Source organism: Centroberyx gerrardi, chromosome 16 (assembly GCF_048128805.1).
Source record: "Centroberyx gerrardi isolate f3 chromosome 16, fCenGer3.hap1.cur.20231027, whole genome shotgun sequence".
Classification (NCBI taxonomy): Eukaryota; Metazoa; Chordata; class Actinopteri; order Beryciformes; family Berycidae; genus Centroberyx; species Centroberyx gerrardi.
Window position 1 is genome coordinate 13,371,104 of NC_136012.1, and position 12,100 is coordinate 13,383,203.

The 12,100-nt window shown below is 45.5% G+C and overlaps 1 protein-coding gene across 2 annotated transcripts; it reads left to right on the forward strand.

Annotated features, from left to right (window-relative positions):
* Positions 1-1,290: 1,290 nt before the first annotated feature.
* Positions 1,291-11,901, forward strand: LOC139925542 (SLAIN motif-containing protein-like). 2 transcript variants are annotated; one of them, XM_078289248.1, is made up of 9 exons: positions 1,291-1,524; positions 2,082-2,746; positions 5,767-5,903; positions 7,174-7,296; positions 8,128-8,268; positions 8,536-8,865; positions 9,646-9,789; positions 10,329-10,626; positions 10,858-11,901. In XM_078289248.1, the coding sequence occupies exons 2-9, from the start codon at positions 2,094-2,096 to the stop codon at positions 10,910-10,912; spliced, it is 1,881 nt and encodes a 626-aa protein (XP_078145374.1). In that variant the 5' UTR covers positions 1,291-1,524; positions 2,082-2,093; the 3' UTR covers positions 10,913-11,901. The 2 variants fall into 2 exon arrangements, with proteins under 2 accessions (XP_078145374.1, XP_071773066.1); XM_071916965.2 differs by having other exon boundaries at positions 2,085-2,746.
* The last annotated feature ends 199 nt before the right edge of the window (positions 11,902-12,100 follow it).

The window sequence follows — 12,100 nt, forward strand, 5'->3', positions numbered from 1 at the left end:
TCACTACATGCTAGACATTGCAGTAAAAGTACACAAGTAAATGATAGGAGGAAGAAACAGACCTACTATCAGATGTAATGCATCCAAAACCAGACAATCAGTCATGAGCCATGTTTCTTAAGAACCTAAACTTTCACAAGTGCACTGTGTTGCGTTCAGGTCTACTGGCCTAATGCCTGTCCCATTAGTTCTTGTAGTGTGTTGATCCACGTGTTGTGCTTCTGTCAATAGTGTGATAAAGCGCAGGATTAATCTCACCCACAAACAAGTTATACAGGAACGTTTGGTGTCACAACTACTTCCTTGTACAGATTGTGTAACAAAAACAGAAAGAAATAGACTTCAGCAAAGCAGGGGTCTTTTGACAAAATCTGTCCACATGCTTCCCAGGATAAAGATGATAATAAACATACTTATTATGTGCAGTTGATACAACAAAATAAACTTTATAAACTAATTTCCACAACGTAATATCCATTCCAGGCTACACACCACAAGTTGTTTTGGTTGTAGTATTTACTCAGACCACACCTTAGTATACTCACCTGACTATCCTGGCCACAGCTACATAGAGGAATAATATACAGCCACAGTGTAAATGCCTCAAGACAAGGAAGGCTCAGCACATCTGCTTGCTTGTTAACACATGCTCTTGAAAAAATACAGATTTGCCGTCATTGACTTTTTCCAGGTCCACAGGTTTCTCATCACCTAATTTTAAGGAATCAGAAGTATATATATACAGACTTCCTCCTAATTTCCAGATCTATAGCCTACTTGCCTGAGCACATAGGCTACTATTTTTCTGTGGTTGATAGACTCTGAGAACAGAACAGATTCCGGGTTTCTGTTCTGATTGGAGTCCAGTTTGACAGTGAGTATCCAAAACTGACCACTCACACTTATTTATATACACTCAGACTATTTATATATTATTACTTACTTGTGTGTTGCTTAACAACCACCTACTTTACTCGATGGTTTACCTTCTGTCCAAGTAATGTTTTTATTGACAGAAGAATGACAATTATTATTACTTCTTAATTATTACCGATGATTTATTGAACTTGTGTGTTCCTCACCGTTAGTACAACGGTATGTTACCGCCGTTTAACAAACAGCGACACCTGGTGCCTACAATAGGGACTACACCACCTGAGATCGCGGTACTAGATGCGTCCCATAGGGGGCGCCAAATAACAGGGAAAACACGTAGGGGGAGGGTCTAGTACTGCTGTAGGTCTGATCATTGGGCTAACTAAAGTCTATCAACAAGCTAGTTAGCAAAATAGAGATGGTGAACGCTATTGGGGAAGCTGTAGCAACAAGAGGACATGGACTAACTAAGGCTTATTCCGGCGTGTAGACAATCATACAGCTTTGGACCATTTCAGTAACGAGTTACATAGACAGCGGTTGTAATTAGCTGCTTGATTCATGCAATCACTGGTGCATAGAAGAGTTTAAGCTCTGACCAGCGGGCAAGATCAATCACCTCGCAGGGACAACACGGCTCACTCACCGGTAGGATTGTTTTGCTACTGTACTAGCACGCTAGCTGAGCTAAGCTACGTTAGCGTTAACCAAACTGCTCAAACGTGCTTATGAATTAATATATTTCATTACAACTAATGCAGTCTCCCAGCTCGGGATTGTATTTGATGCAGTGCATCAGTAGCTAGCTAGGATTAGTTGCAGTTGCAGAGTTACTACGGCAAAATGATTGGCGTGAGGTAATTATTGATTGCTAGCTGAAATTAGCTAACGTTAGTTAGCGTTATCAGTGGCGCGTTGAACTATGGACAAGGTGGGGAAGCGGTGAGATCCCGTCCAAACGGTTTGCATGTCTCTGAAGTAGATATTTTACTGAAAACCTCTCTAGTTTGCAGTTGTCTTGTGTTGTGTAGCTGCTCTATTGTTTACAATCTTTACAGGGGCTGATACTGTAATAGTGCATTTACTAACAAGTAATGTGAATGCATGTAGCCCTATCAAGCGTGGTCCCCCATGGTGTTTCTTGTGTTGTAACTGATCAAGCTAGCAGTTGGCTGTGTTATCATTGTGTGACTCCTTCCTCCCAGCAGAGCAGGAGCATGGTGGTCCCGGACAGCACCACTGTGGTCCAACAGCCTGATAATGGCAGCTCCAGTGGCCTCATGGAGACCTCCCAGCCCGGGTACGAGGAGGAGGAGGAGCAGGACTTAGCAGGGGTGGAGCTGGAGGAGGTGCGCAAGCTGCAGGAGCTCGTTCGTAGACTGGAGGTCCAGAACCAGACGCTCCGCAACAGGGGAAGCAAGAACATTCTCCACGGAGGAGCCAGCAGCAACAGCAACTTCACAGCTGGCACCAATATCAATGAGAGGCTGTCCTGTGAAGGGGTGACCAACTCCCACCTCATGTTGGAGCACAGCGGTGAGCTGGGCAACAGAGACTTTGAGCTGTCGCCGCCGCCGGACAGCAGCAGCAGCGAAGAGATGTCTCCTCTCCCTGTGGCCAGCAGGCTGGAGGAAGAGGAGGAGGAAGAGGGGGGCGGCGGGCCGTGCGGGGGCTTTCTGACCTTGCCCTGCAGTAATGGACCGGGACAGAGCCAGGTGCAAATCCAGACGCCGGAGAGCCCCTCTCAGGATAGCTATGATTCAGAGACACTTGCAGAGAGCGACTCAGGGGTGGACCAAACTGCCCTGGACGAAGTGGACGTCCTAGATTTGGAAGATGAGTGTGCAGAGGTAGACGACGAGGACAGTTGGTAGGTTTCATCATCTGCACTCTCTGGTCTCCAGTTATGCTCTGACAGCCTCTCCTTATCCCACCTGTTTGTTTTATCCTTCATCTAGCTCTGTCAGAGATGAACCGTTTTTGTAATCATTGCAGATGAGAGAGATGAGGAACATACAAAATATGTAGAGCATATGATTTTAGCCTCAGTGGAGAGACGTGGTGAATGCTGTCTACACAGTTCACTGATGCCACACTCGGGATTGTCTGTTATGTGTGCGTGTGTATACGAAGAACAGCCCTTGCAGCCAGATGAGTCACTTGTGGCTGTTCAGTTTAACCCCTCTCTTTAAAGTGGGTTACTCCCCCAAGGGACAGTGACTGTAGCATTAGGTTATTTGGAATTGAAATTCGACTTAATGCTTGGCAGAGAGAGCATTTCTTTTTCTCCCATCCACAGAAGCGAGGAGAGTCTTATCTGAGCTATTCTTGTACACGCAAAGCTCTGCTTGTCAGTGGCAAACTCTTTGATCAGCAACTCTGAATGTGTGGCGAGGGGGGAAAGAGAAGGGGCCAGTGATGGAGAAGTGAGAGAGAAGGTGGACACTGGAGTGAGGCAGAGGCAGCAAAGGAAAGGAAAACATCCTGGTTTGCCAAGGCTGTGTGATTTAGTCCGGGAGCTGTTGACATGTGAATACAGGAGCGGGAGGAGGCTGGTGCTCCCTTTCAGCTGAGCTCGGCTCTTGCAGACTACAGTAGCTCTGATAGGCTGGGTAATCAACAAGCATGACCTAACTGCCGCTTGCTTGGCAGATTTCAGTTGGACACAAAGCGACTGTTCTTTATTGTTGCTTGGCAAGACCTTTACAGAGTGAGAAATGCGTTAGGCGCAGAAAACAACCATTTTTTGGGGTTTGTTTTGTTTTAGGAATTCACTTCAGATGTGTGTGATTTGAGTTGACCAGGCCTAGATCTGTAATCCCCAAGCCTTGTTATACAATGTCCTAAATATCCACAAAGCTATATCGGCATTAGTTCATTCCTGAGTGCTGGTCCAGTTGATGCTTACCAAATTCCAGGCAGTCTTGTTTTGGGACAAGAAGAGCTTGGCTGATTTGCTGGAATTGAATAAGCAGGATTTAATTACCCAAAAGGAACAGTAATAGAAGGCTAATTACAAATAAGCCATCTTAATTTTATTTTGCCTCGTGCTGCCAGAGATCAGTCAAGACATGTTTGTGTTGGAGTATTGTTTACGCTGTCCATTTTGCATTGTCTAAAACAGGTAGCATATTGTTTTCCTGGTAGCTACTTTAGCAGCTCAGCCACGGGGCTTAACGGCCAAACCATTCATGACTTATTTTCAGTTTCGGCATCATTAGCCATACCATATGTGCTTCGCGAGGTTATCATAGCCACAACATCCAGTAATCCACACAGGGACATAATCTGATCTGCTCTGGGCTGGACGCTGCTGCCTGGCTAAACTGCTTTGGGTGGGATTGCTCGGCATGTGATCCGGGGGGGCCCACTGTGACCGAGACTGGAGCAGAGACAGAAATATTGGCGCTAAGAGGAACGTAAGGAACTGTTGTCATTGTGGGCTTTAGATAAGTAGGACCCCATCTGTGCAAGAGAAGAGTGAGCCTCCCAAATGACACACAATCCAAAAGCTCTATATGAGTGTCCACAAATGTATGATTTAACTCCGTTTCCGACTAAATTGTTTGAGTTGAGGGAGGCGTTTTTCCCTACTTTGTATCTTTACTTATGGAAAATCATAACTTTATAGTCTTGTAAACTTAGCAAAAACTACATGTCAAGATGCCTCCAACCTATTAGATTCCACATGTAGGCCTAAAAGACACAGAGAGCGTCCTAAACTCCAACGCTCCTGACTTTTAGAAGTAGCTCTCACCCCCCCCGCCCAGAAGCTATGCTCTCCGGCAGGACGTGTGACCTGGATATCGCTGTCTGCATTGTTGCTCATCCCAGTGGGAGATGGGCCCTTTTGTGTTTGCCCAATGGGAAGATGATTAGTAGTTGATTGGTCCAGAACCAGTCAGTGTGGGCCTTTGTGTGTCCGACTCAAAGGCCCAGCCCATGTGACCGCCGGTTCAAACGTTCTGGTGGACCAATGGCTGTTTGCTGTCATTGGGGCCAGACGCTAGCATGGGGCAACACTGGACAAATCTCAGAGAACGCATCGGAGACACCAGCAGGCTTGGCTGGCATGTTGGTCCTTAATGGATGCGCTGCTCCTGTTTTTGAGTCTTCTTGCAGTGGAATTTAATGCAGAGTGACCGCAGAGCCCAAGCAGAAGACGCCTCATTTAGAGATAGGATAATGCAGGAGACAGAGCGTAGCACCACTGCTGCCAGGGCTGAGTGTGGTTAGCCACTACCTTGGCTGAGATGTAACTGAAGCTTGATATGTTGGGCAGGAGTAGACAGGACAGATTTGGACCGACCTCAGCTCAACGGGGTAGAAAGAGCAAGATTGTTTTAGGCTGTGATGGGGTGCAGGCTGCACCACTTACTCGAGGTATTTACTCACTTGCTGTTTGCTCTGATTATATCAGTCAGTTCAGACAAAACACTTGTGAGCCTGGGTGTTTGTTTGATGTGAAAACTTTACTCCTTCACAGAGTCCTTTTGTGAGATAACCCTTCAGTGGCGATCCGTAGGTGATTAAGTGGTCTGAATGGATAATGTGTTTCTGCCTCTGCTCAGTCATGCCTAAGTCATGCGTCTCTTACACACCCTGTGTTATTAGGTGCATACTTTACAGGCCAGTGGAAAACGTTAAGCTCCTGGCTTGTTCTTATCCAAACATTCTGCTCTACGTTTAGTGGCAGGCGTTCTTGACAAGCAAGTTCAATAAAATGTAAATTAGGCTTACTTCTTTACTTCTACTTCTGCCTCGTACTTCTTTTTCTCTGCCTCTGTTTTCCGTCTCCTCATTGCTTTGCTCATTCTCCTCCTTCTCTCTCTTTCCCTCTTCCTTTCAATATTCATTTTAATGTGTTACATTTCTTCCTTCTCTGTTCAGGTTGTATGTGTCTCCAAAAAAGCAAGTGGCAGAACCAGGCCCAGAGTCTCCGCTGAAGTGGTGTCGGAAGGTTCTTGACCACCCGAGCCCAGAGACAGAAGTGGCTTGTCGGACCCTGATCAACCGTTTGGACCAGTGTATGCATTCAGTATCATATAAGCTATACCAGTGTCGTAGACCTTTGCTATAACACATTAAACCGTAACTAAAATATCCATGCATTTTTTGCATTAAACACTTTTTTTATGATACTTTATAAGGCAAGGCAAACATTATTTTTATAGCGCTATTTCATACACAAAGCAAATTCAATGTGCTGCACATAAAACACAAAAAATGCATAATTTGTCAGGTAAAATAACAAATACAAAATACCCAAACCAAAGTATTTCTTCTCTATGAAGCTAATTCATACCTTCAGTCTATAGCAACCTTTAAGCAACAACAGCAGCCTGAATTCTGAACAATCCCATTCCTGTCTAAAGGTCTTCTGTCACCTGTGTCACCGCCTCAGAGACACCTGGCCTAAGTCATGATCAAGTTCTAAGGCGCCTACTTCAGCACATTCACTACAGGGCGACCGTCTGCCCCCTTCTGTGAATGCACTGCAGTCTTATTTACAGCTCACCTCGGCGGTGCATGTGTGTGCGCGCGTATGATCATGCTGAAGAACTTACAGCGCGTGCGTATGTCTGCGTGTGGACAGAAGTTGTGTTTGATCCAACACACCCTATTCATTATTTATCCTGCTCGCAGCTCGTACTTCCTGCATGCTGCGGAACTTGAACAACAAAGCTATTCACACCAGGGCTGAATGACCGCATGAAGTCATGGGCTGGGTTGGATTACCTTCCCCCTGGGTCAGCTCTCCTTTTTAAATGGCACCATTACCCAGCTGTAAGGCCATGAAACTGCCTGGTGGCACAGAGCAAGTTTTGGACAAACAAACAATACATCTGGCCTGACGACAGAGCCAACAGTAACGGTGTATGAAATAACTGAAAGTAAAGAAGATAATGCCCTGATTTTTTTTTTTTTTGTTACTTATGTAAGCAAGATATCTGCCGGGTTGTCCCCAAAACTCTTGTGTGAAATGACCTACCTATCTATGCTTTTGGGATTTTTAATTTTTATGTACAGCCAGCTTAAGTGTTGTCCAAACCTTTTGCCAATATAAAATAAAGTATACAAGAGCACACCTGCTATTACACTGTATATCACATTAGCTAAATACTGTATGAAGTTATTGCATTGAACTTCGCTCTTTAATGAGACTTGATTTCACTTTCACTTCATTTGTTGTCCTTTATGTTGTTTCTTTCTTTACTCTGGTGTATGACTCATCCTATTGAGGCATATATGATGTGCTCATAGGATATCTAATGTCTCCCCTCCGGTTCTCTGCAGCTTCTCGATGGAGGAACATGTACAGCAGCCCATCGGCGGAGGCTGGCTCGGCAGGCTCGGGCCTGATCTCTCCTGGGTACCACAAATCAACTAACAAATCCCTACTAACCTGTGGCAGCTCAGGTATGGCATGACATTAACACACTGTGCTCCTCTATTTCTGCTCAACATGGCAAAAACACTGGGATTGACGTCAGGTGTTGTAAGGATGCAGGTCAACTGATGTGTTTGAAATGTGCACTAATGCATCGAAATGTCTTCTCAAAGGATCTGAGTAGTAATATTGAAGAGTTGACATTGAAGATACCACATTATCTTGTGTTGTGCATTACTAAGCTCCCTGAAATGTGTGATATTAATGAGCTTGGCTTTATGGTGGTGATGGTTACATATACTTTGCACCCTTGTTATTCCACACAGTGCCGCACAATATGTGGCACCAAGCTGTGCAAAGGCCAACAATGCTCATGTTGTTGTGCAAACATTATAAATAACAAATCTTTGCATGAACTTGTAAATGCTTGGCTTGTGGGCGGTGACCCTGTCTAATCCCAGACTTTTTACATAACCAAATGCCCCTGGATGTTGTTGTCATTACCGGTTTGTCTCAGTCTGAGTGTTGGGCCTGTGTGTCAGACAGACATGCCTGGCAGGAGAACTTTGCATACAGCTTTTCCTGTGCATCATCAGCAGACAGTCCTTTCGGGACTAATGCCGCTGGACAAGGCTGGGGTGAAGTTAGGGTGTCTGGGCTGGAGGAGCATGTTCATCCAAACACGGGCCACATCTGATTGTCACACAGAGCCATAGCTGAATCTCAGACTCTGTTCACATTCATAATCGTTTTTCTCCCTGAATGAAGTGGAAATAACTTGCAAAAAGAGTGATCTATATTTTATTGCCTTCGAGGGGAGAGATGCAGTGTGTAACAGAGTTATCCCTTTGTGTTTGCAGGCCTCATGAGCATGCACTCAGCCCTGAGCTCCCAGTCCTCCATAGACAGTGAGCTCAGCACATCAGATGATTCCATCTCCATGGGCTATAAGCTGCAGGACCTCACTGACGTCCAGATCATGGCTCGCCTACAGGAGGAGAGTGAGTACAGGTGTTATGTACATGGTGTTCTGGATGGCAGCCATGAAGTCTAAAGAGTGCAGTACTGTATATGACAGGTAGCTGATGAAGAAAGAGACAAACCAAAGTCAGGCTTTGTGCCAACATTTGCTTGTGCCTCAGATAGATCCTGTTTGTACCCAAATGTGTGTGGTGTTCATTCAGTTCCCTTTTTGTGTGTATATGTATTTGCATGGCTCTGCGTGTGCACAGGCGTCTTTTTAACTCGGTGTGTGTTTTTGGTGTCAGGTCTGAGGCAGGACTATGCTTCCAGCTCGGCCTCTGCGTCGCGGCGCAGCTCCACAGCCTCCCTGCAGTCCCTGCGCCGGGGCGGCACATACAGCGACCAGGAGTTTGACAGCTATAGTCTGGAAGATGAAGAAGATGAATTCTGCTCCCTGCCCCAACGTCGGCATCGCTTCACTCCCTCGCCCCTGGGCTCACCCCGGTGCCTGTCTCCCTCCACCTCCAACCACGGCCAGGAATACAGCAGTCGACTAGGCGCCCCACGCACAAGAACACCCAGACGCTCCCTCCAGGGCCCCAGCCCAGAGCTGCTCAAATTTGCCAAGAGTGAGGGTAAGCATTTATCAGTAAGCATGCAGTATTCATACAGTAGGTGCAAGCCAGACAGATCAGTGTCACCAACTCAAAGATTGCTGTTGTACCAAAACCATAATAATATGTACGATTTAGGGCTGAACGATATATTGAATTCATATTGATATTGCGATATCAGAGAATGCAATATGTAAATGTCGCAATGGCTGCAAGTTGTTTTTTTTTTTATATGGAGTGTCTTTCCATTTGTTCTAAATGCAAGCAAAAGGGTCATGCGTAGAGCTTGCATGTGCAGTGAATGCTGACCAATCAAGTCACCCCATTCCATGTTATTTAAGATTTACCTGCTGTGTGACACTAGCGCTGTGTCAAGATAGACTCTACCGAAAAGTCCCGTGCCGTGCTGAATATCAGCAAAGATAAATGTTTGTTTAGTTACAAAGTTTGCAAATGAAGGGACTCCTTTTTGCTGTTTGTTTTATTCATCACATGCTCACACATCACATGCTCAGACACTACAGTGAGTTTGTGTTATTTAAGATTTCATTCAGTGTGCAGTGCACTTGGTTAGGTTGATTCTGAGGATTACCATGGCCAAATTTAAAGTTAAACTAATGTTGGAATACAATATACTGTTGTGGCAGAACTTAAGCCACTTCATTAGTAAATGTAGCCCTGAAGCAAAAATAAGGTATATCGTAAGACATATCACAATTGTAATATCACAATATATTTTTTTCCATATTGTGCAGCTCTAACACTATTGTTGTTGAATGTGGTGTGTATGTGTGGTTCCAGAGGAGTTGAGGCACAGCATGCCTAATCTGGCCCCCCGCACCAGCCTGCGTTCCCTGGAGGCGGTCAGAAACAGCCGCAGCATGGAGGCTAACCTCCAGAGCTCTGGCAACCGCATGTCCCGCCTGACTCACTCCCCCTCCACAGGTAACCCTACCCTCCTCACCTGGCCCTCACCAGTCGGTACCCTCATTTGCCCTACAGATGGCCCTCTACATCGTCACACCTACCCCACAACCTCACCCACCCCCAAACTGCTACAAAACCACAGGTGTCCTCATCTATTAACCAACCCATACATGGGTCACAGCTACTTTTATGTGTTCTCCAAAACTACCCAATCATTGCCCCCCTTCTTCCCTGGCTACTCATCCTCCCTCACACACCCCAGGTTATGTACAGGTAACCTTCCTCACCCTGTTACCACCCAGAGAACCCTTTCACCCACCTGCCACACAGGTATTCCCCCACTTTGCTCCACACTTACCTTTGGTACCCCAGTACTGTCCCTGCCAAGGTACAGGCTTGCCTACAACTCCTTGCTGCCACAAATGGGGTTCGGAACTCGACTATATTGACAATTCATGTTGTTTTTCTGATGTATTTCTAAGCTACTTTTTTTATGCCATTTTCCGACCTGTCTGAAAGAAATTCCATTATACCACCATGCCTTTCTTCCACTCAAGGTATGACTTGTAGTCGGCTACGTAGCAGCGGCCAGTCTCCTCTGTCCCTCCGGGCTCCAGTGAAAGCCATGGGTCCCGTGGGCTCCATGACGGCGGCTCGTCAGCAGTCCAGAGGTCTGCCGGTCGTCCAGGCGCCGCCAACAGGAGGGGTCCGCAGGGTCCAGTCGCCAGGCTCCGCCAACGGGGGGGCCTATCTACCAGGGAGAGCCTCGACCGGGGCAGGGAGGCCGGCAGTGGGCCGAGGACAGGCTGCGCCCACGACATCCACCAGGAGCAGACTTTCACAGCCGCCCAGGAGGTGAGCGCTTCGACTGAATGAGAGAGATGTAGAGAAATTGTTTAGTGTGGTTTGCATCCTTTAACCAGTGCAAATTTGTTTCATGCTCTATGCATGTCACAGTTTTTATACATTTTTTTTAATTGCTGTTGAGCAAATGTTGGATTAGTGTAACTCACAGACTTGATGAATTACCTTCATGTGTATAGCCTCTACTGTGAATTGAAGACTAACTTCATATTTTATTGACAGGTCTTTGGGCATGACTAAAATCTCAGATGAATCGTGGAAAGATGGGTGTTACTGAGTCTCAACAGTGATGAAGGATGATCACTGCTGAAACCTCCACCTCACCTCTCTCCTTTACCTCACGTAGTGCAAAGAACACAACCACTGTACGCAAGTGTACTGTACTGCCTCTCAGTCGTCCCCCAATTCAGACTGGAGCACTGGGCTGCACTGGATCTGTAGTTAAGAGTCATCTCTTTCCCTAGCATGAAACATTGTCACCCCACAGACACAGAGAGAGGGGGGGAGGTGCAGCGAGACGAGAAGGCACACATACACACTCCACTTGTTGTATGGACCAATTCAGAGCTTCCAGAAGATTTGTTGGTGTCAATTATTTTTTTATGGTGATTGTGAGAAACTGCTGGAACAATAAGAGTTGTAATAACTTTGTCCTGTTGTTGTAACTGAAATGAAGACATGGCTGGTTTGTCCATTTTTCTGTGTGAATTCCTACTAGATGAAGGTGACATGAGTGTTGCATGCTCAATTTTGTTGTTTTTCTTCTTCTCTACAATATATGGAGCAGCCTTTTCATCATTATGTAATTGCAATATGTCCAATTTTCCAAATCTCCCACAATGATCTGTGTGTGGATTTATGAATGTTTGAGTGGTTCATTGTGAAATTCTCTTTAGATTTGTGTTGTATTTGTGTTTTGCTGACACAGCAATGCAACTTCTGTAGACCACACTGCCCTTATAACTACTACTATAAAAAGAGGAAAATTATTGTTTGTGCCAAGGTGCATTTCAGCTGCAGCACTCTTTCTAATTCCAGAGGTAATCTTAGTCAAAGAAGGTACTGTTATGGTACTGCATTTTCCAGGCATTTTTACTGCATATCTAGAGGTGGATTTGAGTGTTTGCTTTTGGATACCACTGTAATAAAGAAAATGTTTATGCACGAAGGCCTTGTGCCTTATAGACAGCTATGCACCCTCATGCAGAGTGCCTCTGAAAATAAGGAGCTGTTATGAAAATTAATAAACTCTACCCTGAAACTATAGTTGCATGTCTAATTATTTTTAATTCAGAATACATGCAGCCAATGTGTATTTGCATCACAGGCATATCAGTCACATCATTCACTACAGCAGTAAACTGGAGGTAAAAGCAACAGCCCTACTGACACCATCTCCTGGTTAATTGCTGGGTGCAGCTATCAACCAGTTGTCAAATGAATGCTCACTGCTGCCCACCACTTG

Bases quoted from the DNA above. Each gene is read 5' to 3' on its own strand.
- LOC139925542 (XM_078289248.1), top strand. From the start codon at position 2,094: ATGGTGGTCCCGGACAGCACCACTGTGGTCCAACAGCCTGATAATGGC. The intron at 8,269-8,535 runs GTGAGTACAGGT...TTTTGGTGTCAG, and splicing joins GGCTCGCCTACAGGAGGAGA to GTCTGAGGCAGGACTATGCT. The intron at 9,790-10,328 runs GTAACCCTACCC...CTTCCACTCAAG, and splicing joins GACTCACTCCCCCTCCACAG to GTATGACTTGTAGTCGGCTA.